Source organism: Siphateles boraxobius, unplaced genomic scaffold (genome assembly GCF_051911475.1).
Source record: "Siphateles boraxobius isolate OS27281-9 unplaced genomic scaffold, OSU_SipBor_1 16, whole genome shotgun sequence".
NCBI classification, from domain to species: domain Eukaryota; kingdom Metazoa; phylum Chordata; class Actinopteri; order Cypriniformes; family Leuciscidae; genus Siphateles; species Siphateles boraxobius.
Window position 1 is genome coordinate 11008887 of NW_027508766.1, and position 26406 is coordinate 11035292.

The window sequence follows — 26406 nt, forward strand, 5'->3', positions numbered from 1 at the left end:
AGAATCCACGAGCTGTAAAATATTTTCTACAAAATGGCAATAAAAATATTATGAACTTTGTCTTGTGAAATTATTTTTATGAAATTAAAACTAACTAATTTTGGTGCCTGACAATGTGCACCCATGCAACAAAGGACGGAAACACATTCAACACAGCAGACACACATTTCTTTCCACACATCTCTCCCAGAATGATAATAATATGAACAGATGAAGGTTGCAGTAAATAGAAGTTATACAACGAATTCAAATTACATCACTAATCGCATAGCTTGTTAATGGGTTACACCCCACCTGTGCAACTGGGATTTATACATGGCTTGTCAGGTATAGGCTAGCTAGTTAAGCATGAAATGGAAGTTATGATAGTATTTTCTTCCCTATTGTGACATATCCGAGTGGATAGTTGTTTGCTATTGCTGTGATCACACCAGTACACGTCATCAGAGAAGAGAAGAGAAGAGAAGAGAAGAGAAGAGAAGAGAAGAGAAGAGAAGAGAAGAGAAGAGAAGAAAAGAGATGTTGCTGCAAGAGGGAGGGGGAAGTTTTTTGATTAAAGATTATGAAGGCACACTAATTAAAACTAGATATTTTCTAAAAGTGTAATATGGCAGATGGGGAAATATTTTTAGTACCAATCCTAAAAACAAGAAAAAGAAATGTATGTGTTGGCCCCTTTTTCTCCTCTGGACACTAGAGGAACCTAGTCCTAGTAAAGAGGACCATAGTGGGCTCTACTCATCACATACTGTAGCTGGACAACATTTCTGATTTTAACACACACAAAGATCACTGAGAAACTGAGCCTTACTTGCATAGATAATTTGTCAAAATATGCCAAATTTCCATTACTTTCACCCTATTTTATGTTGTGTTCTGGATTGGATCTTCAAATGTAGGACAACACTGACATCTGCTGGAGGTGTGGTTTCAGGCACACCTAGCTAGTTCATGAAAATATTATAGCATTTTTACTCTAAAAGGAGAAGCTCATTTGTCACATTTACCCCCGTTTCACAGAAAGGGCTTAAGCCTAGTACCAGACTAAAATGCTTGTTGAGCAGTCTTACATGTTTTAATTGAAGTAAGCCTTACTCTGGTTTAATTTAAGCCATGTCTGTCAAATCAGGCCTTGATCTCTATTTAGAAACATATCTTTGAAGTATTAAAATAAATTGTCTATGAAATTAGATACCATTCAAATACATAATTAGGCCAAAATGGATATGAACCGTAAATGGAAGTATTTATGCACTTTGAACACTTAAGTCACACTTAAATATGTCTCTATATCATTGCATTATATACATAATATAAAACCAGGAGGCATTTGAACAAATAATGCTTGAGATTTTCCTCAGAACTAGCAGTTGTGCAACAACTTTTAATCAAGTCCCATGCTTTTTTTTCATATTAAGTCAGTCCCCTAGTAAGTTTACTTCACACAGAGTAACGACAAGCGTTTCTATTGTTTTATGTATCATTTTATCATTCAAAACCTTGACATTATTTGTTTGTTTGCTTATCTATAGATAACTGTTTTGTTTTTGCTTTTGTTTGCTGTATCTTTATTTTAAAGAAACTGATCACGTTTTGTTTTATAACCCAATTTCATGCATACTATTAAGTATAGCTTAAGTGTCCAAACACTTTTTGTGGCCAATATTGCAAATAAGTGCAAATAAGTGTTAAGAGTCCAGAAGCGTCTCGCGCCTGCAGGTGGAGCCGCGTCATTCGGTGTCAGTTTCAGAGCTTCAGCGCGAGCTCACAGGGGGTTTCATCAGGTTGACAGGCAAAGGAAAAGACGCAGTAAGCGAAAGCTTCTCAATGCTAATGGGTACGGCGCTTTTCTCGGGACCAATGCTGACAAAAGGAGTAGATTTTGTTTTACTCTTTTGAGAAAGAAGTCTGAAGTAAGTGTGAGATTGAGAAAGTCCTCGTGCAGTTTATGGTAGAGGGTCAGCAGAGTTTCGGAGGAAGCAGGATGTACCATGAAGACGGTGCAAGCTCTCTCAGACCTCGATATGGATGTAAGTAAGAGCCACTTCACTTCGTGTTTGTTATGTTCAACTATTCTATTAATTTTATGAAACGACATGAATTTAAATTTAATGTGAATTTACTGTAGTGCCCAATGTCCATGACAGTTGGCCAGCAAGAGTATCTGCAACAGTAATCTGACATCCATGACCTTGGTGAAAAAAAAAGATATGTAAAACAATTTTTTTAGTAAAATATAGCCTATGTTTTTTAAATACTATTATTATTATTTAAAAAAAAATACAAAATATTTTTTCAATAATTATTCAGAATTATTTGGAAGCACACTGTAAAATGTGGTAGCATGTACAGTAGTTTTTGCCTTAGGATCTTTACCTGACCTGATTGACCTTAATTTTCAATAGTGTAACCTAATGCATTGCTGATTTTACAGTATATCATATTTCGGACTTGAATAAAGCCAGTTAACTTTTATTAGGTTACATGAACATGCTTTTTTCTTTAGAGTGCTGGAAATGTTTATTTGACGTTACCCCTGAAGGCCTCTCACTTGTATTTAACAGAAAGGCAAGTTTTATCTAGGGATGAAAGATTGATATACAAGCAATACTGATTATCTCTGTGTTCAATAACTGATCTGGTGGTTGGTAAAGAGTTGAGTAATTTTCGGAAACAATACATGAAATAAGTGTTACTTATTCACCTTATTGAACACAAAATGAGATATTTTGAAGAATGTTGGGAGCCAAACAGTTGATGGACCCCATTGACTTCCATGGTAGGAAAAAAAATACTGTGGAAGTCAATGGGGCCCCATCAAGTGTTTGGTTCCCAACAGTCTTCAAAATATCTCATTTTGTGTTCAACAGAACAAAGAAACTCATAGAGGTTTGGAACAAATTGAGGGTGAGAAAATGATGACAAAATGTTAATTTTTGGGTGAACTATCCCTTAACGTTCAGGGGTAGACTGAACTGATAAAGTAGAAAAGTGTGAAAACCGTTTAAAATGCTATGATTATCAGTCTATATCCATAGGAAACAAAAAAGAAACTCATAGAGGTTTGGAACAAATTTAGGGTGAGTAAATGATGACAGAACTTCTCTGAAACATTAAAAATGTCTTTTGAACCCTACAAATGTGCAACTATTTTGTCCTCTGTCCTGAGCTAGATTCCAGATCTTTTCCTGACATATCCTGATGGTATGTTGCCTCAGAAAGGTGCCTGTGTATTTTTGGCATTAGATCTCATGCTGTGGCCTGAGCAAAGAGAAGCTCCATGATAGTTTTATCCAGTTAAACATTACCTCTGCCCTTTGTAAAAGCACCTGACAGTCTGTACAGTTCAGATATTTGAGGAATTCTGTTTGAGTTTATCTGTTTGAGTTTATCTGTGCAGGTTTTATTAAACACACACATTGCGCCATGCTGACAAGACATCACGTTTATACTGTGTATATCTAGAATGATGAAGAATGTTCAAGATGCTGTTTGCGTAGCACACATTTGATTCTGGTGTGAACTACTAGTTGGTTGTGTATCAGAACCTGCTAGTTTGAGATTGACTCCATATCAAATCAAGGTTGAAAGATATACTTGAGCACTTTTTGTCAGCTCTTTAAATGAAGTTTACTTAACTCGTGTCAACACTGGCACCGAGATCACATTCCAGCTAAACTGCTGACAAGGCCGCTGGTTTCATTCTGCTGATTTATCTAGGGTGTTTACATTAGCATTTTTGATATTAATTGCTTTTTTTATATGATTTTTAGATATGACAACACATTCTCATATTGCATTTAACTCAAACAGCTGTTGTACAACTATTCCCTGTGTCTCATGCTGTTTGTTTGAAGATAAATGGTTGGGTCAAAGTGTGCATCACAAGGGATGGCATCCTTTGGTTGAGGACTGCATAGGATACAGGAAATGACATAATATTGAGCAATGAAAACTGAAATGCCATACAGTGCATCTCATTATCATGTGGTGACATATATTGATGAGAGATTGGATGGGCACAGTTTACTAACATATGTTCCCCTCACAACCACTGTAAGTGTGGTGCGTTTGCTGGCACAATGTACTTACTGTTCAAAAGTGTTAATATGTTTGAACGATTTTGAGATAAGCCTTCAGAAATTATTCTAATATGCTGATTCGCTGCTCAAGAAATATTTCTTATTATTATTATCTTTGTTGAAAACAGTTAAAAATGATTTGATGTATTCATAAAGGACAGCATTTATAAATACCTTCTAAGATTATAATTGTCTTATCTGTCACTTTTGCTAAATACAAGTTTTAATTTCTTAATAAAAATCTTATTGACACCACAACTTTAGAATAGTAGCATCTATTACTATAATGTTACAACATCAGATCTTAGCTCCTTAAAGGGTTAGTTCACCCAAAAATGAAAATTCTGTCAGTATTTACTCACCCTCATGTTGTTCCAACTCCGTAAGACCTTCGTCTATCTTCGGAACACGAATTAAGATATTTTTGATTAAATTTGAGAGCTGGATCACTCCTCCATAGGCTTCTTCAGGGATTGAAACTTGCCGGCCTCGAAAAGTTATTAAAGACATCGTTAAAAAAGTCCAAGTGACTACAGTGGCTGAATCTTAAGTTTATCAAGCGACGAGAATACTTTTTGTGCGCAAAAACAAACAAAAATAACGACTTTAATCCAACTATTCATTTCCTTCTCTGTGGGCCTCTAGTAGTCAGTTAACGTAGTGTGATAGCGTAGAGCTACGTCACACGTAGGCTCACTATTGGCCAACGCTGGTCATGTGGATGATGCGTGTGACGTACAACAACAGAAGCTTACGCTGTTAAACTAGTGAACTGACTCGAGGCCCACAGAGAAGGAAATGAATAGTTGAAATAAAGTCGTTATTTTTTATTTTTTTCGCACAAAAAGTATTCTCATCGTTTGATAAACCTAAGATTGAGCCACTGTAGTCACTTGTACTATATGAACGATGTCTTTAATAACTTTAGACTTTATCCCTTAAGAAGCCTATGGAGGAGTGATCCAGCTCTCAGATTTAATCAAAAATATCTTAATTTGTGTTCCGAAGATGAACGAAGGTCTTACGAGGTTGGAACAACATGAGGGTGAATAAATACGGACAGAATTTTCATTTTTGGGTGAACTATACCTTTAATCTCTGATGTTTCCTCAAGTGGCTGTTGGATTATTCTTTCTTTGATTATAATATTTGAAATGCACAGATGCTTTATGAGAACCCACTTTTGTTGCCATGTTTTCAAAATATTGAGTTATTGTCTGTGGGACAGATTTAAGGTGATAAAGCTGACCTACGTAATGAATCCCCACAGAGGTTAACTGGCAAGCCTGAGCCTGTGCGACAGGGTGAGAAATTTGCAGTGTTGTTTGCTATAACAGGATTGAATCTCATTTACTCGAACAAAGGCCAGCATGTGACCGTGTGTCAGCAAGCTTAATTATTACTAGATGAATGAGGATTGTGAAAACACTTAGTAGTTGGACAGTCTTGTGCTCAGTCTGATCTTATCAGAGGTTAAAATGAGCTTCTCGTTGTGTGTCAGAGCATCACAAGTTCTCTTTAGGTGCGTTTAGGTTTATTTTTGACTGATCTGGTCTTTGTCTTTTGCTTTTGAGAATGGAGAATTGAGAATGGCCTACTTCACTAAGAGTCATAATAAGTGTCATATTTTACTATTTTATTGATGTTTCACCTGGGCTCCACCAGGCTGTGGAGATACACCATATATTTTTCAGTCATGGGATGAGCGATTGTATAATCAAATAACTTATTAAACCAATTGACGTGCGTGCCACTACATCTGCCAGGGTTCTCAGAATCAATCGTGAGCTCTGTGGTAAATGCAACAGATTGTGAAATTCTGTGCTGCTTTCATAGATGATCTTGTGATGGTGAGATGTGGTTGACAGTTGATCTGTAAGTGTGTCATGTTAATGTGTTGCGTCACAGCATGTCAAACAAGGGCTTCACAAACTTTTTTAGCAGTTTAAATTCAAAATAGAATCCATATTTGAAATCCAGTCCTGATTTTAACATGACCTTTGACATGATTGTGTTGGTTACATCATGTGGTTGGTGAGTGTTTGAACAGTAAGTGGCAGCTCCATGCCATTAAAATAAATGATTAAATAACAAGTAAATGTTGTAGGGAAACAAGATGTATTACAGTTTTTAATATTATTTGTTTTTCAGAGAACATTCTTTAAATACAATAAGTATTATGAAAATGGGTAAAATTCAACATGTTGAACATAGTCACATTGGGATCTCCATATCTCTGCGATTGAACCATATAGGGCCTTAAAATGAATATTCCAAAAGAGAAGTTTATGAAGAACCAGATTTAAAAAAAGGTTATAATATACGTTTAATACTTCTAGAGTTACAGACATGCAAACTATGGAAATAAGAATATTTATGGTACTCAGACAGGAATGTTCTATGCAATTGTTTTGATAAAGTGAAACAAGAAACATTTCTAGTTTTAACATAATGTGTTATTCAGACATTCCTCTTTACAATAAAAAAAGTATCGGCTGTACAAATGTGGCCCACATTTATTTTTTGACCACTGAAAATGTATATAATAACAATTTACTCAAAGAGCCACATTGAAATCCCTATATATCTGGACATTAACCCTGTAGGGCATGACATATCAAGAGGAAAGTTTGTTAAGAACCAAAATCTAAAAGGATATTAATTAAAATATCTCTAATGTCTTCTTGAGTTACAGGCATGCACACTTTAGGGAAAAAAAACATTAGTGCTTTTTCCCAGGGTCCTTCCCATTTTTTTATCCCAACTTTCATCGTTGGCATATAATGCAACAAAGATTGCTCAATCAAAAGTTAAGTAATAGACCTACCTAAAAATAAAATAATGAGGCTACCATCTTACAAAAAAGTAATTTTTACCCCCCCTGTAATTTGGCTCCAAATCTCAAGTGAAAATGGTCATTTTCAGTCCCCTCTACAAAATAGTGGATTACTCTCAATATTCATTCATGACATTTCATATGTTGGGTTTCTTCTTCATTTATGTATGTCTTTCACCAGAAAAGAAATTATCAAAATCAAAAATTTTAGCCGGGGACCTCTGGTTGAGTTGACACGGAAAGACTTATCATTTGTTTTCAGATTGATTTTGATATTTTGTATCCAATACAATGATGTTCACCATGTGACTTGAGTCGTGTCTTGAATTACTTTTTGGAGTTATAAGTTGAGAGCAAGGACAGTGAGGATTGATCAACATCTTCGTGTGACCAGGTTAAGTCATGTGTAAAATGATGTCAGCTCTGCTTAGGCAGAAATAAAGCGATTGCATTGAACTCGGCAGTGTTGTGAGCTGAAGATGAATGTGGCGGAGAGGAGATGTAGTAGCAATCACGTAAAGGTCAGCCACAAATGGTTTCGTAATGCAACAGCTGACAGCCGCTTGTCGTAAGGGTGTCACTTCCTGATGCTTTCATGTACCGCTGATAGTGATGAAAGAGACGCTGATTATTTCTGCATGTGTATATTGTATAAAATTACTCAAGCTTGCACACACATTCAGTGTTTTGTCTAGTTGATCTTATAGGGGTTTAAGTGTGGTGTGTTTGATTCACTTCTCTCCTTCATAACAAATTGCTTGAGCACTTTTTCCAGTTCACGCTGTTAAAATCTAATTCCAGAGTGACTTAAATCAATAGCTGTCTGAAACACACAAATTCTGAATAAATTTTAATCAGCTGAATGGAACTTGGCTACACACCATCAGATTCATTCAATACCTTTTGTCAAAGTGTGTCTAGTGGTTGTTGTGTTGGCTTTGCTAAAGTTGGCTGATTAAACTGGAGAGGAAAATGTCACTCTCAGCGTTCTGATGTGTTATTCCGCCAGTATGGAAAAAGCTATTCTTGCATTCTCCAACTGTTATTTTCCTTTGTTTATCCTACAGCCATTGTGGACGATGAGAGGCTGTCGGCAGAAGAAATGGACGAGAGGAGGAGGCAGAATATTGCATATGAATACCTTTGTCACCTAGAGGAAGCCAAACAGTAAGTAGAAGTTCGTCACGCCACAGATACATATTGAGCCATTGTCATGGGACCAGATACAATTTTTTTTTAATTAAAGCTTTATTACACACATAGTCCGAAAACACATACAGTAACAAAACACAAAAAAACAGACAAATACACAAAACAAAAAAACAAAAATATTGGTAAACCAATACAAACCCACATATTGGGTAAACCAAAGACTTTATGGCCCCGCCTTCTAAATAAAAGAGCAAATCACCTATTGGTACAGTTATTGCATCACTGCAGCTGCCTTTAGGAACTCCGGTCGATATGGAATCAGTCATTGCTCTGAAATGTGCGCTTCTGACTGCACACGTGCATTGGCTGGTCCAATCTGAAAAATGCAGGTTTTTTTTGGTCAGGATTTCAGTTTTTAGAAACAGTGCATTAGAGTGCATTACCGCCCGCGCTCGCACTCGGCCATCAGATCTAGTGCCGCGCCGCACTCTATTGCGTTGGGAGTGCACGTTTCTATGCCTCAGTTCACTTCGACAAAGCACTCGCGGCGGCCAGTTTCGTTTCGCAAAATGTACGTGGTATCGGGTATATTATTATGAGTAGGAGTACGAGTATATGAGGACAGTATCAGTATAGACCCCATATGGACTACAGTAACTTTATGATACTCAGGGACCTTCTACTGTAAAAGGTTGAAGATTTATTATGGACATGAACTTAAGTGAGGTATTATTCAGAGGTAAGGCTGCACGATTTATCAGAATTGTTGGACTATCGCTAATGTGCATATCACGATATGCATATCGCAATGGCTTGCGATAACTGCATGATTTTAATATTACAAAAAGTCTACGTTTTAGGTTGACGCAGACAGCAGAGAGTAGACTGGACACATGACTGTTACATACATGCTTAAAGGGATAGTTCACCCAAAAATTAAAATGTTGTCATCATTACCCACCCTCATGTTGTTTCGAATCTGTATGAGTCTCTTTCTACTGTTGAACACAAAAGAAGAGATTCTGAAGAATGTTGGGAACCAGACAGTTGACGGTAACCATTGACTTCCATAGTATTTTTTTCCTACTATGAAAGTCAATGGCTGTTTTATTACCAACATTCTGCAAAATATCTTCTTTTGTGTTCAACAGAAGAAAGAAATTCATACAGGTTGGGAACAAACAGGAGGGTGAGTAAGTGATGACAACTTTTTTTGGGTGAATGGGTCTTATTTTAACGATCTAAGCACATGGTATAAAGCGCATGGCGCAATTGCACACTGGGGGCGTGTCCGAATCCACTTTTTGCTAGTTTAAAGACGGGAAAAAGGGGTCGGCGCCCCCAGTGCATGGTCTATAAGGGTTGTACCTATTCTCTTAATGAGTAATGGGTGTGTGTGTGCCCGTAACGTGCAAAAAAACAATCAGAGTGTAATTTCCCATTCCCTATAAAAGCCAGTTGTGCTCGCGCCATGGCGGATTGCTATTTACATGGCGGAATTTGCAAGCGGATAGACTGAACGCATCTCCAGAGAGGAAACGGATCTGCTCGAGGTTAAAGCGCGCAAGCAGACCATCGACGGGACAAGCCAGATTCCACCATATCTTTATGTACACAATATTAATCTTTTTCATTTTAATCCTTTTATTCTTAATATTTGGCATTTTTGTCTCCTGCTGCACATCCTTGTGTGTGTAATAAGCAGAGTGTACGCATGTTGTGGACCCACCTATAGGCTGTAATTTTACACGGGATAGTTTTATAAACTTTCGTCGGAGACAACTGGGATTCACTGATAATCCGCTGTTACTGGTGAATGGGGCCGAACCGACTATCTCCCGCCTCGGCCTTCATCCTTCCGTCGTGCCGACAACTGGTGTCATCATCAGCAGTGCGTGCCCACCAATGAGTGTAAGTTGCCTTGTGTGCTTATGTTGTAATTATAGTAGGTAGTCCACAGTAACTCTACTAAATTCTGCAACCCTCTAACTTGATTTTTTTGTTTGTTTATATGCATAAATATGGTTCCTTAGACAAGTAGAGTGGGCGTGGTTTCAGCGCAGCCAGCGGACACGTCCCCAGCCACATTTTTTCAAGATTTTGATAGTTTATTTTATGTACTTGCCGGCTTTTTTATCATTCAAATTTGGCTGGGTGGCTAACAGTGATGCGCTGGTCAATGTATAAACAACCCGCACCCTACCAACGTTTTCAACTAACCCGCCCGCAACTCGGACTGCAAAAAAAGAAAGAAAATATTGTACCCGACCCCCTTCCTGACCCGCATTTTTTTTAAGTAGTAAATGCATCGTAGCGTCATTGGGCCATAGACGTAGGAACTAGGGGTGCGGTGCGGTGTGCGATGTTTATGTTTCGACCCTGCTTGAAGAATTCATCAGCAGGTCATCTGAGAGAAAAGTGTGAAAGCCCTTAGCGCAAACTGTTCTTTTTCTGAATGCTGTATGATATAGCCTAGTGTTATGTAATAAAGGATTGATTTATTCATTTATTTTGTTTCATTTTCTTAACAATTAAGATGCTGCATGTGTTTATCCAGTCTAATCGAAGTGTGCGTCTCTCCCCGACTTTCCCAATAAAAATCCCGCCCCCCTCTCAGAAAATACATAAAACTGACATTAATGAGCTTTATGCGTTTAAAAGAATCGATTAAAATGGTACAATGGCATTGCTCAGTTCAACGTGCTGGGAAATCGGGCATGTTGTCCCGCGTTTAAAGGTTTAATTGGCATCTTTATTTCAAACGACCCGACCGACCGCGACCCAAATATCATAAAAAATATATTTGGATGACTTGTAACCGCGGGTGACCGCAGGCACCCGCTCATTTTGGATCAACCCGCGCATCACTGGTGGCTAATAACACATTTTTCTGTGGTGTGACAAACTCAGAACACATACTTAATTTTGACTTTACATGGACTTTAAAGTTTTTGAATGTTCGCCGGTTCCCGCCTCCTTCTTCCCATAACAACATACTACGTTGCAGCGCACAAAAAGTATTCTCATCACGTCATAAAATTAAGGTTGAACCTAGTCACCTGGACTTTTTTAACGATGTCTTTCCTACCTTTTTGGGCCTTCAAAGTGTTAATTAAATGGCCCCCTCTGAGCCATTAGATTTCATCAAGAATATCTTAATTTGTGATCCGAAGATGAACGAAGGTCTTAACCCTTTCACACGTAAGTTTAAAATTTACTAACTGACCCCCCAGCGTGAGTTTTTCAAGGCGACCGTTATTTAGAACTTGTCACTTTAATGTTTCCATGGTGACGCGTCATTGCTTGTCACGTGACACAGCGCAACCACAACACAGCGCTGAATGAATGATGATCTGCTTTTATGTAATTTTCCCTTTTTTATTAAAAATATTCACAAATGTATTAGCTATAGCATGAAACACTGATATTCCGATTGTCAAATATGTGCAAGTGGATGTGTTTTGTTGTTTAAACACCTTTATAACAATCGTGTTAGTTGAGCTGTATAAGCGATGGGCGGCGCCATGTTAGTTTGTTTCAAAGTTCAGAGAATCGGATCTGTTGGATTTAAAACACGTCATTTCCTCCACTTCTCACGAAATACATGAAAGTAAGTGGCAGGTGAACTGGGAGAAGAATATGGTCAAATGTAAAGCTACTTACACAATGTGTAACTGATATGAATGAAATGTGTCGTCTTATTATAATGTAAAGGATTATTGCCGCTTCCATAGACATCAGTGTGTATTTTACAAACTCAAAATCATTGTTTTCCTAGTACTTGTGTGTATTTAAATATCTGAAACCTAAAATAAACATTATGTGGTTGAAAACACTCAATAGTTGTGATAAATGACAGCACTGAGTGCGTCCTTCTCTGGCTCAGCGCCAGCAAACGCGCGAAAGCACGTTTGAATTTAGCAGTTGATCACGTGATGCACTGACCGTTCTAATCACACCGGTGTGATCGTACGCTCCAGGGACCAGCCAAGACTGATCACACCGGTGTGATCGTACGTGTGAAAGGGTTTTAAGGCGGGCGTACACGGTGCGTTTTTTTGCTGTTTTACGAGCTTGCAGATGATTTTTTTCACTCGGGAGTAATCGCGTGGAAATCGGTTATGCTTGCATGTCGCGGCTCGCATCGTGTGCGATGAAAATACAAGCCGAGCACCTCTCGACCTCCCGATAATTTTTAAGCATGTCGAAAAAGTTCGGGAGCTGTCGGCTTGAATTCGTGAGGTGTGTGCAGTTGAATGAGCCGATTTGTCGATCTATCTGAATTTGACCAATCAGGAGCTGAGGACAACCTCAGTGTCACTGACAATCTGTCTCTGGCACTAATGCTCCTCCTCATGACTGTGTTTGTTTTGGTAATGAAAGGCTCAACCAGGGACAGTACCCGTAACATCTCCCTAAAGCCCCGCATATCATTCATCTGTAGAATAAGTTCGTCAATTACACATATTGCATGTGTATGTGTACACATATATGTATGTGTATGTGTGTGTGTGTGTGTGTGTGTGTCTCATATACGTATGCAGGCTATTCCGTATAGAAACATTTGGCCTACAATTACAGCACGTACAATAATACCCAACTATCCAGCAATTAAATTGGTTTAAATATAAAAACGACGTTACAAATCGCACAAACTTGCGTGACACACTATGGTTGTAGTCTATACTTTCCCGTAACTTCCACGAACACATCACTGATGCATACACAGAAATACACTCCCCTCAAGTTATTTTTGGAGAACAGAAAGTCCATGCTGTTCTCTGCTCTTCAACCAAACCCTTTGCCATTCCCTCCTTTTTCTTTTCTTTTTCATTCCTTAGCAAGCTATTGCTGCAACAAAGAAAGCAATCTCTTCCTCTGAATCCATTTTAGGCGCGCAACTTCGTGCGTTTTTTTTTCAGAATTCGGCAGGTCGTAAAATCGTGTCGTATATCACTGCGTCCGTACGATTTTCGGATAAAACTTGCTCGTGAAGTGTGCGTGGACATACGATCTTCCGACCATCCGAATTCACACCATGTACGTCCGCCTTTACGGGTTTGGAACGACATGAGGGTGAGTAATTAATGACAGAATTTTTGGGTGCACTATCACCAAATATATTTAGCCTAAATATAATTTAAATTTATTTCACTAACTTAAAGTATTATTGCATCGCATATCGAATAACGCATTATTTAACGAGTTATCGCATATCCCATTTTTTCTTCAAAATCATGCAGCCCTATTCAGAGGGTGTGTTTTGTAGCATGTGGTTGTGCTCACAGTGTGATAACTTATCAGTATGATATTGTAGTCTATTTCTGATTAGTCAATATTATTTTGTACAGGATGGCAAAAATAAATAGGCTTGGAATACCTTTTACAGGAGGTTTAGAAGCATATATGTTGTTGGGCTATAGTAATCCTGTTCCATGTGCAACTCTTAAGTGTATTTTAGGGACATTTTGTGTTAGCATGGGTCACAACCCTTTATGGGTCAAAATATCACTAGCAATCACTAAACTGGAACCATGACTTCGAATGTTAATTTTCCCAATTTTGAGAAATTAAACCTATGATTTACTTCAATGTGTCCACTACCATTCAAAAGTTTGGAGTCTTTGAAAGAAGACGCTCATTCTCACCAAGGCTACATTTATATGATCAAAAATACAGTAATAACATTAATATTGTAAAATATTATTACAGTTTAAAATATATATTTTCTATTTGAATATACTTTCCAAATGTGTAATTTATTACTGTTATGTCAAAGTTGAATTTTCCACATCATTACTCAATTTTTCAGTGTCACATGATCCTTCTGAAATCATTCTAATATGCTGTTCAAGAAAAAGTTATAATTATCAATGTTGAAAACAGTTAGTTTTTGGACACTGATATTTTTTCAGGATTTTTTGATGAATAGAAAGTTTTTATTTTTTTAAACAGCCTATATTTGAAATAGAAATCTTTTGCAACATTTTAAGTGTCTTTACTGTTACTTTGATCTATCTGTAATGTATCCTTGTTAAATAACAGTATTATTGTCTTTAAAAAAGAAGAGCGAATCTTATTGATCCCAGACTCTTTAATAGTGGTGTATGTTCAGGTTATGAACCAGGCATATTGTGTACATGGCTAGCACATTTCCAGTTGTGAGGGTTGAGACTCGTTTTGCTGCTAAGACACAGAGAGCAGTTAAATGCATCAGCGGTCATTTGTATCACTGGGAACTTGACCCAAATCTGATGAAAGCATGAAAGAATGTGAGGGAGTATTGCAGTGTGCATTGTTCTGAGATGAGGATATTTTTTCACTTCTCAATATAATAGTTTTTAAAAATCTGCTCAGGTTGTCTGATGACAGGATGATAAAATTGTACAATCAGAGGAAAGTGTGCAAGTTAATGAATTAATGAATCAGTTGTTACACATCCTGACTTTCTTGGCAGCGGAGTTTTGGCCTTGACTTTAATGCAAAGCCTCTGTTCTGGGAATCCTGTCGTGTCGGATCAGGAGGATTATAAGGCTGGTCACTAATCTGCTTGTTAGTAATGGAGTAACATGTCATCCCTGTGTTCCACTGAGACGTCAAGAGTCACCGTTAGAGGCCCACAGGTTTCACTAAATATCTGATGCCTGCAGTGCAGGTTTTTATCAGTCAAAACAGCCAATAAGTGTGGTGGGATTTGGTACAAGCATTTTTTTGAAGTTCTGTAAAGAGATGTTACTAGCCTTAATATTCTGAGACTTCATTACACCTGGGAAGTTATATATTTTAAAACACAGTAAAATGCTTTCATTATTTTTTTAACCACATATTTCATTTGAATTAAATATAATAATCACAATAATTTCTAATTAATTCCTACTAAAGATTTATCTTATTTTTTAATGAATTGTTAATTTTATATACTACCATTCAAAAGTTTTTATTCATTTTATTTTTATTAAATTATTTATGTAAATAATTCAATGTAATAATATTTCACGATATTACTATTTTTAATATATTTTTGATTTTTATTAAAAACGTGAAAAATCTTACTAACCCCAAACATTTTTGAACAGTATAGTGTACCAATGAAAGTAAATTATATTATATACATATATATATATATATATATATATATATATATATATATATATAATTTTATTTATTTTTTTTACACTAGTTTTCTCTGAACTTTACTTCAAACCCCTCGGTATGCCTTTGTGGCCTCCTGGGACCCCATCTGCATAATTAATATAATTGTATATTAATTCTATATTTATTGGACTGTTGTTGCAGCTGACAAACATACCTTCTTACACAATCCCAACCCCTTTCCAGCACTGTGACTGGGAAACTTTGTACCCGCTGACTTAAGCAAACACAGAGCATGCGTTATTTTAGATAGGTGGACCTAGTTGTGAGACTTTTTCCAATTCTAATTTTGTCATTGTGTAATCTGCTAAACCTCATTAGTCACAACAGATTTATGCAACATGTCTATTATATATCTGAGACCTTTCATTGTCTCCTTTGTAGTAGCTTATAATTCTCATTCCCCTAGTCAAGATTAGAGACTTTTTTAGAGTTTACTTTAGTGCTACAGTAACATTTTTGCCATTCCAGGTTATACTGTCACTTCTTGTCTGCTTCATCGGTCTGCCAAGTCTGGAAAATGGGAAACCATAACTCTATATATTGAAATAGGGCAAATTATGTGTTATTGTTATAGTTCCATTCACTGACAAAGACATTTTAATTTACTATACAACATCATTTTAAGACAAGGCAATCCACTTGGTGGCCGTCCTAATGCCTCTGGCCAGCTATTTTCTGTGTTGCTAACATGCATACTTGAATTGAGAAAGATGGAACCCTCCAAAACTGGTTTATCAAGATTATATTTCAATAACATACTGTAGGGTTCATAAGTTTGGTGTCAGTATTTTTCTTTTATTTAGCAATGATGCATTACAGTGCTCAAAAGTGACAGTAAATACCTTTATTGTTACAAAAGATTTTCATTTAAAATAAATGCTACTCTTTTGAACTTTATATTCATCCAATAATTCTCCAAAAATCATGGTTACTACAAAAATATTAAGAAGTACAACTGTTTTCAACATTAATAAATAATAAAATAATAAAAAAGTTTCTTGAGCAGCAAATCAACATCTTAGAATAATTTCTGAAAGATCTTGTGATACTGAAGACTGGAGAAATGATGCTCTAAATTCAGCTTTGCCATCACAGGAATAAATTACATTTTAAAATATAATAATTTTCTTATACTTATTTTAAATGAATTAGACACAGAACACATGTGTTTCTTACAGGTAATGGTTTCCAATTCAGTAGCATTTCAGACACATACAATCAGAAAAATAGGTGAAAAGTCATGCAAGATAATATTGAACTCTGTGCCTCAGTCCATTTATTTATCTGACGGTAAACTACCAGACCAAATAGATATGTTTGGTCCATTGCTTTGTTCCTTCCCCAGCTGAAGCAACATTATCCCACAGTGTGTTCTAGTTTCACTGTCAGAGCACTCACCTCAAGAGTGTGTTTTTTAAATGCACAGTTTGTTAAACTGTTCAAGCAACATATTAGTCAAAGCTGTTTATTATCAGTCATTGTCAGTTTGGAGCAGAGCTTTGAATGTTTCTTTCAGTTTGAACCCCTGCAGCCTAACAATCACAGGAAAGTGTCTCCTGAATGCTGTACACAGTCAGATCTGTCTTAGACAGTGTAACAGACGGCTGCATTGTTTGGTAGAGAGCAGCGGGGACAGGGAGAGGTGTGCACAACAGCCGGATACTCCTCTTCTGATCTGGGCTGCCACATATCCTGATACAGCAACACTCATTCATTTTCGTTATTAAAGGTGCACTAAATTTTTTTTCAGATTAAACGGATAGTCCACCCAAATACATTTTCATTTACTCACCTTACTCACCAACATGATCATTTACTCATTGTCGTTATGACTTTCTTTCTTGTGCGAAACACAGACGAAGATATTTTGAATAATGTTGGTAACCAAACAGTTTCAGTTCCCATTTACTTCATTGTATGGTCAAAAATATATAATGAAAGTCAATGGGAACTCAAACTGTTTGGTTACCAACATTCTTCAAAATATCTAATTTTGTGACTTTTGCACCTAAATAAAATAAATACTTGTTTTGACAAATAAGTTAAAAATGATGCTCACAGGAAATGAAGAGGTCACATGACCACTTTGATACTTCCAAGGGGTCAAGATTTGGTTGGTTAGCATAGGCTAGTTAATCTTTTCTGGTACTGTAGTCTAGTAAACATCTTTCCTCACTGATGACCATTCAGAACATATTTTTGAACACATTATATAATTAAAAATAAAATAATAATAGTGGTCACGACCTAGAAGTGTGTTGTCCTTTCTTATAGGGTCTGGCAGAGGGGGAAAAAAAACTGTTAAATGTGAATAATAAACTGTCATATTATATGATAAACCTTTTAATGTTTGCATTTAAGGAGCGTAATATTGTTGGTTACTTTTGTACTTTAAACATGGTTTGCTTAGTTTGGTGAACTGAAACAAAACCAGTTAAGAACCACTGCTCTGTAGTGTAGTAGATGTTTTACCATTGTCAGAATGGCTGGAGGGGCTTTAAAAGCTTGAAATTACTTATTTTATGTCACAGCTTAATAATGAGTTCATTAATCATGGGTGACAAATTGATCTGCAAGTAGGGAATTTCTACAATGGTATGGTAACAACTGTTCTTTATCAGTGTTGTTCATTTAAAGTTAAAGACCGCTGTCATATTAACAAGTGAAATATAAAGTCAAGTCACCTTTATTTATATAGTGCTTTATAGAATACGGTTTGTTTTAAAGCAGCTTTACAGTGGTAACAGTAAAATAATACAATGATGCGTTCAATTCAACTGTAAAATAAATGAAATGTCATTAGCTATGTTTCCATCCAAAGGTGCGAAATTAACTGATGCGCAAAATTGGAATATCGCATAAAACATTTGCGAATAAAGCACAGTTTCCAGCCATTGAGTCGAAGAGACCAAATCATCAGTTCCTGATAAAGTGGTGCTAAATATCACTAAGAAAAATGGAAGTTGCTGCAGTAGGAGAAGCCACCACATAAAATAATTTTGTATAGCTATAATAAATTACTTAAGTCTCAGAGTGCGCAGATGAAACAAAATAAAGTGATTTTGCTTGAGGTGCTTCGGATGCCTGCTGTTTGGTAACGTAGTCGTGTAAAACAGTTCTGGAAGGGAATTATACCAAACTACTTTGACGACAGACTTGAGCAATGACCAGAATGACCAAACCAGCATTTCAGATGCTCTTCAACAAGTTCGGTCTGCTGGTTGGTCCAGTTATGTCGTCCCATCTCAAAGTCACATGTCTTTTTTGATGCTGTTACGATCCACCCAGTCCAGGATAGGGGAAGCAACATTAAAGTTAACGTTAACTAAAATATCAACATAAAACAAATGTTGGGCTCCAAAAGTTACATACCAAAAACAACAGAAATGTTGTACAACAAGGTTTATTGGTGTAACACAAGGACAGGAAGTGTTAAATAACTTTAGAAGTGGGAAAAGCCAAAAAAAAATACCTCTAACTATAGGGACCCAATCTACACTTACTTTAAGGAAAGAAAAAGGAAAGAAACAACAAAATAGTTCCCTGTCTCCCTCTCTACTTTAAACAGAAGAAAAGCATAGCATTACAAAAATAAAAATGGCACCCACTCCCTAGAACTGCCAAGTTGGGTCTATATACAATATTTACAAGGGTAACATCAGATAAAGTTTTACAGTTGGGTTCAGCAACAAAAAGTGTCTACATCAACGTAACACTATTTATACAAGCTTTTAACAACACAAATGAATAAAATGGGTAAGTTTAAGGTTATAGCATCGAGTTTATTGTGCATGTTTTCTTATATAAAAAGTTTATCCGACTCAATTGAGCGCATATGCTTTTTATGCATATTTTTTAGAATTTATGTGCATTTTGGCGTTTCCATCCACCGTTTTTTTTTTCTTTTTTGTGAAAATGTGCATACGAATAGGTGGATGGAAACATGGCTGCTGTTCAGCTGAAGTCAGTTTAGTTTTGATTCAGTTCCGTATCAATTATTAAATTAGTTAATTTCATCTATAAAGCAGTTCTGCAGAATCTACAGTGATGTCATCATCTAACTCAATTCAGTTTTCATCCAATAGTGTTAGTGCAGAGAAATTAATAATATTGATGCATATTAAGTGTCCCCCAACTAAGCAAGCCAGTGGCGACAGTGGCAAGGAACCCAAACTCCATCAGGTGACAGAATGTAAACATGTTTTCTGATTTGAAAGGCACAGTTTATATGGGCAAATACTCAGTTTTAGCCTCTTAATAGCAAGCTGTCATAACGATTGTTTGTCATTTTATTGTTATTCTCCTTACATATTCATGATATATTGTACTGAAACAGTATGTCACAATCTTGGTTAGATTTCTCTGGTGCAATCTCATGTGCAAGTGTGATTTAGAGGCACTCTAGCTGATGGGCTTTGTTGAAACAAAGCAGGTTTTGTGGGAGGCTGGGGAATTGCTGACACATGTCTGGGCAGAATGTTTTCTTTTGCCATTGTCATGTTGTCTTTAATTAAATACACCTAAAGCGCTGGATGGACATGCAAGGAATGCCATCTTTTGGGCCATTTAAAGAAAGCATCAAATATCAGAGAGAGTTTCTTTGATCAAAAATAAAATGTAACCCATTACGTACCAACAAGCACCTCCTCCTTGATTGTGCTGTACCTCAAAATGAACAGAGTGTGCCCTTGACCTCACCTATGACCCCACAACTGACTAACTCTTGACTATGCTAAATTGCTAATGAACTCAGTTAAGCCATCCAACTCTAGAGTGACTTAATAGATGATTAACCAAAGGTTTGCAAATAACAGCAGATTTTTGGCATTTTTACTGATTGACTCTCTTCAGTGTATTAGTGTAAGGTTTCTTACCTAACCAGATCTGTTAGTTCTAACACTGATTATAGTCCCTTATAATTAAGCATAGATAACCCATAAATCATTAAAAGAGATTACCCATGATTTACAGATATTGGATTTTTTTTTAAATTGTCCCTATCATGGTTTTTCGGATATTATTTTTCATGCCATTTGTTGCATAGCTGTTCGTCAATGTAAAATGTCTGCACTGCTTCTGAGATCAAAATGGTTGATAAATAGAATCAACCCAATAGAAAGAACCGATTCTGAACTGCCTAAAACGAGTCGTCAGTAATTCAAGTTTTATTTCCTGCATGCACCTATGTGGGATTGAAGCAAATTTGCAGCTTCCCCCGAACAATGTCTACGCACACAAACACTGTAGTTGTAACTGAGGCCTGGAAGAGTTTGGTTTGTGTTGTCGACATGGCAAGATGATGTTGTTTCTGCGCTGCAAAAGCGAATACACTGCGCACGCACTTCCAAAGGACAATGACTCAGGCTTGAATTGATACTGTAAAACCGACACGATAGTTACTGTCCGTATGAATGTGTGTACAAGGAAGCCTCTGGAGCTGAAGTTCAGATATAGTAAAGGGTGTGCCATTCCCGACACACGCTGTAAGCTGTAGACCAATCACAACAGACTGGGCCATCTGGCCAATCAGAGCAGAGTAGGCTCTCAGAAAGGAGGGGTTTAGAGAGACCGAACCTTTTATCAAACCGTTTCAGACACTGTGAAAAAAAGGTGACGCTGCAATGTACATTATGAGAAAATTAAAGTGTGTTTGGAGATGCTTGCAATACTATTGACCCCTCGTTCAAAATGGGACCTAAAAATAGTATAATGGGGCACTTTAAATGTAGTCTGCTCCATGTTTATGAGCTGAATGCAGGACACTTAGCTGTCTTAGCTGTTTGTTGGGCAGCTCTACAGGGCCCAACGCCACATTCCTTCTCTGGGAAGAGAAAAGATACGTCAATGTAGGTGCCATGACAATTTAGCTTTCTCTGAAAATGTCAAAGGTCACTTGTGTCAGCTGGTCACTGACTAGCAACCAGTTTGAAATGTAGTTTCTTGTGCTGAATGATTCAGGTGAATTTCAGTGATTCAGTGATCTAAAAAACTGAACTTAAGTGGCTGCATGCTTATTGAGACTGAAGGCTAAAAAACTAATCCATAATAAAGTAATTCAACCATTATAACTGTATTATAAAACAAATTATAAAATATATACACGTAGGTAAGGAGTCTTATGCTCATCAAGGCTTAATTTATTTAATAAAGAATGCAGTAAAAACAGTAATAGTGTGAAATATTATTACAATGTAAAATAACTGTATTCTGTTTTAATAGTGTGATGACAAGAATAATAGTGTGACTGTAGTGATGTATTAACTGTTAATGCCAGAAAAGCCAGTATTTAACATTTAACTTAAACCTCCAATTTCACTTTTTGGCTCTCATTCTTTATTCCAAGGTTAGATAAAACATTTTTAAATTATTTCACCAGGCTTTTATGTAGAAAAAAAAAATTGCTAGTGGGTCAGAATTGGACTGGTTGTTAGTCAAAATGTATTTACGGCTCAGGTTATTGGCCAAAAAAACTGAGCAAACATATAGGGAGTTTTACACAAGGCAAAAAACTGCCATTGAGAGGAATGGAAATACTGACAGATTACTTTCTCCAGGTATTACAGACCTCGTTGGGTTTTGTAAAGAGATGAGAGAATATCACACAAATAGTTTGGTTTCACTTTATGGGGGAACTGAGATTTTGTCATTTGCGTGTGCTTTAGGGACTTTACATCTTAAATTAATATTAATAATTAAAAAGTTCAGTATATCAGAAAGACAAACTTATTGATTTTGATGTTAGAAAGGAAGCTCAGTTATCTATTAAACTGAAGAACTAGTGAACTATACATTTACATACTGTAAGGCCTTGTGTCCACCAAAGCGCTTTTTCACGTGGCTGGTGTATTTTTCCAATTGTTTTCAATGGGAGCGCCACGTTTTTTAAACGCCATGAGCGTAGCGCTGAGCTTTTTTTATCACGCTGAATTGCTGAGCGCTCTGTGTTTTTTACAGTTCGGCGAGAGTTGAAGAATGTTCAACTCTGGGTAAATCGCAGTGCTCATCACTGTCACTTTTTACCCAACCGTCCAATCACAGTGGAGGAGGGGCGGGACAAATATCACACTGACCAACTGCCACATTCTGCTTGTACAACGTCAACAGATGACAACAACAAGCATAATAACGGAACAAAATAATTTAAAACAAGAGCCAGAGAAAATTCGTCACATTGTATCGACATTTTAATATAGAATCAACACAGAATCAAAATATGTATGAAATGAGATACTCGTAACACTTTCGCGGATATTCCGTATCATAACAAGCAAAGCGTCTCAACTGAAAAAATTGCTGTGCGGCCAAAACGCTCTCAAGCGCCCATAGCTCGGCGTTTAGCGTTTTCAGCTGGCTAAAAACGTTTTGGTGGGCACACGGCCTAAGCATGTCCTGATTGCTACATTTTTGCTGCTTCAACAAGTTTAAAAATACCATTGACTCATGTTTTATGATGCTGAGAAAAATAATTGTTAATGCCCGTAGGCATAATGGTGCATTTGAACTTTTCCTTACATGGTGCAAAGTGTTTATTAATTGATCGTGTGCCCAGGTTTAATTTTCTTTAACCCTTCTTTTTCTGTAATTCATTTAAAGGTTTAACCTGTAATTTCTGAAGCAGCACACTTTTTTTTCCCTGGAGAAATCTCTGTCTTGGAAGTATATTCAGTATATAATGCATGTTAAAGCATGCTGCTGTCATTTGAATGTGTTGATTTTATACTGTAGTGAAAAACCTGCTTGTTAAAACATTTAACGTCTATTAGTCTATCAGTCTATTAAGTTTCAGTATGCCGTCTTTGTGTGAGCAGCTGAAACTTGAACCTTTTGTTTTCAGATGGATGGAGGCCTGTCTGGAGGAGCAGCTGCCTCCTACCACAGAACTGGAGAATGGCTTGAGGAATGGTGTCTACCTTGGGAAACTGGCCAAGTTCTTTGCCCCGCAGTTGGTGACAGAGAAGAAGATTTATGACAGGGACCAATCTCGTTATAAGGTACTGATTTTCTGTTTTTAGGAACCCTTTAGCTCAGCACATGCTGTATGTTACCCTACGTTCACACAGACACTCCTAAAAAGTAAATTTTGTAAGTCACACCTGTTAGTAAATACAGATGTCAGTCCCAAACATTGACTGTGTCTGTGTGAACGGAGACAGTACGTTACAGGCTTTGTCAGGATGTGCCTTTTCCGTAATGCAAAACAGACATCCTTACTTCCTGAATGTCTCATTCCCATGGGAGGAGAAATAACAGATTCAGATTGAATTGTGCCCACTGATAGTATTGTTTATTTGCACATGCTGTTTGTATTGTTTTCAAAGAAATTATGCAAATAATCAGGTAATTATGCAAACACCCAAAAATGTTGTGCTGAATTCAATTTACACGGCACAGCATATAAAGGTGGCATGTTTGTGCTGAAACTAATGACACTTTTTTAGCACTATTTTAGAGCATTTAGCACCTGGTTAAACATAATTGTGTGTACATACCATACAAAAGTTTGGTGTTGGTAAGTGTTTAAGAAGTTGAAACTTCTTTTATGCTCACCAAGGCTGCATTTATTTGATCAAAAATACAGTAAAAACAGTAAATGTTGTGAAATATTATTACAATTTAAAATAAGTGTTTTCTATTTTAATAAATTAAAAAAATGCAGTTTATTCCTGCGATGACAAAGCTGAATTTTCAGCATCATTACTCTAGTCATCAGTGTCACATGATCCTTCAGAAATCATTCTAATATGCTGATTTACTGCTCAAGAAACTTTTGATGCATACATTACTTGCTGAATAAAAGTATTAGAAACAAATCTTATTGACCCCAAACTTTTTGGTGGTTGCTCATTACCTCATTTCTGATGCACATAGAAAACAGAAGGAACATGGCTTTGTATATAATTCAGTTTAAACAATGTGTGCAATAATGTGTTACTGTTGTATTTATTTATTTATTTGCACTTTTTCCCCAGCACTCAGGACTACTTTTCAGACACACAGACAACACTGTGCAGTGGCTCAGAGCCATGGAGTCTGTTGGTTTGCCCAAGGTGAGGCACAAGTACACGCTTTTAAAGAAATACACACACACACTGACACATATCTTTGCCATCCTCTCTCTTTGAAGATAACAGTGCATTTTATTAGACTTGCATTCAAAGGAGCGACAAGTTGGAATCAAAATGTGACCTTGGTATTTTTGTTATGTTTCATTGGGAAAACCAACCCCTAAATTAAAATATTTACTAGCTACTATTATTTATAATACAGCTTTACTTAAGCTTTCACTGTAATAATTACTGCAATATCCTCATATCTATTTATACTTTTGAATTATCTAAGCAAGAACACATTATTAATGCATTTACTGTCACTATTCCAGAATATTAAGAACATTAGGCCTGTAAGTCCTGCATCAATTCAGTCTTCCACATATTCTGTAGCTAATAGAAACAAACTAATTTAAAGCATATAAGCACTGACACTGCAAGGCAAACTGCACCTTATCTCAGTGTTTGACAGCCCATTTTGTGAATTAGAGGCTGTTTTTGAAGTCATTCAAACCTAGCGTCCTTTGTCAGTTCAGTCGATCTGTAAAAATAATTTTAACAGAAAGCTAAAAAAATACGTTTATTATCTAAAAAAAATTGGGATTTAACAAAAATTCACAAAATCACAAAAATTAAAAAAAAAAAAAAAAAAAACGAAATAATAAAATAAACATAAAAACATAAAATAAACCTTAAAGGGTTGAAGACACGTTGTAATATATGACCAGTCATGAGCGTGTCCAACTCTGGCTCAGCGCAAGCCAAAGCCGCGAATTCAGATTTGAATTCATCAGTTGATAATGTAACGCACTGAACGTTCCGGTGTGATCGTACTGTTCAAAGGGTTAAAGTGCCCCTATTATGCTATTTTAAAGTTTCCCAATGTTGTTGTGGAGTCTCCTACAACATGTTTACTGCCATCAAATGTAAAAAAAAACTGTTTAATTTCCCCATAATATACATTTGCACATTTTCAACGATTCTCAAACGACTCATCAAATGAATCAATCCCTCTAAATCCCTCCTTTCCGCGAGCTACTCTGTTCCGATTGGCCAGACAGCTCAGTCTGTTGTGATTGGTTTACCGTGTAAAGAGCATCGAAAACTAAAACGCCCATTGCGATAACAACGTCAGCTCTGCGTGTCCTGAGGCTTCCTACACTGTAAACTAAACACAGTAATGAACAATGACGTCGATTTGACCATATTAATGCGAGTGCGAGTCCGATGATGAAAAATTGGAAGAACTATTCATTCAACCCGAACCTCCATCGCACGGACGACTTAAGCAGGACGTTTCTCAGTGATACGCTACTCAGATTGAGGCACATAAGATGTTGCAACTGTAATTCCTCACCATCAGCATTAACAAGTGTATGTCCATCAACAAACCGATTATTTTACTTGTACTCATTTATTTACAGAGTATTTTTCTAATATATTGCGGTGAATAGGTGGAAACTGTATCAATAACAGTGTACATTAGCCGAGCTCTAGCGTGAATGATCTGATGTAACATAAATGTTGGTAAAACAAGTGAGAACAACAGACAATCTGCATTAATAGACAGTTATAGGTAATAGTGTCCCACAGCTGATTAGCAGAGGTATTTCAGTTAGACAGTCATAACATGAGTTTCCCAGTTAGCTGGAGACCTACACAATATAAAACTCAAAACTATGTATTTTGAACACCATCTTTCAAGAGTAAGCGGTTTGCGAATCCTGCATTGAACTCCGAGATTTGAGAAGCAGTCGTCAGTCAAATAAAGGGAACACAGCAAACGTTTAGGATCATACTGCTGTGATATCGTGGTAAAGATGAATTTTAACCACTGATTTTTCACATGCTTGTCCTTGGGCAGTGGGAAAAAAAACTGGCTTTACCTTCCCATTGTAGAGCACAGCATCTTCTTGACATAATGCTATCCAGTATCCACAGGAATCAGCTGCAGGTTTGAGGGGATTTCTAGATTTCCCTTTTGTTTGCGCACGTAATAAGTGGGCGGGCAATATGCTAATGTTTCATCTTGACGTCACAACAAAACGGCTTATGACTCGTTTGAAAAACGATTCATTTAAAGCAGCACTATGCAGTTCTTTTAGCTTAACTGAACAGCTTCGGAGTTATTGGA

The 26406-nt window shown here is 36.8% G+C and overlaps 1 protein-coding gene across 3 annotated transcripts in view; it reads left to right on the forward strand.

Annotated features, from left to right (window-relative positions):
- Positions 1–1727: 1727 nt before the first annotated feature.
- The window catches only part of iqgap2 (IQ motif containing GTPase activating protein 2), a 59273-nt gene continuing 34594 nt past the window's right edge, over positions 1728–26406 (forward strand). For 2 of the 3 annotated variants that reach the window (XM_077231576.1, XM_077231575.1), the window contains exons 1-4: positions 1771–2030; positions 7986–8085; positions 23060–23216; positions 24195–24272. In XM_077231576.1, coding sequence (XP_077087691.1) covers positions 1949–2030; positions 7986–8085; positions 23060–23216; positions 24195–24272 — 417 coding nt within the window. In that variant the 5' untranslated portion in view covers positions 1771–1948. Of the gene's footprint in view, positions 2031–7985; positions 8086–23059; positions 23217–24194; positions 24273–26406 lie in introns of all 3 variants that reach the window. The other variant, XM_077231578.1, reaches the window with a different exon arrangement.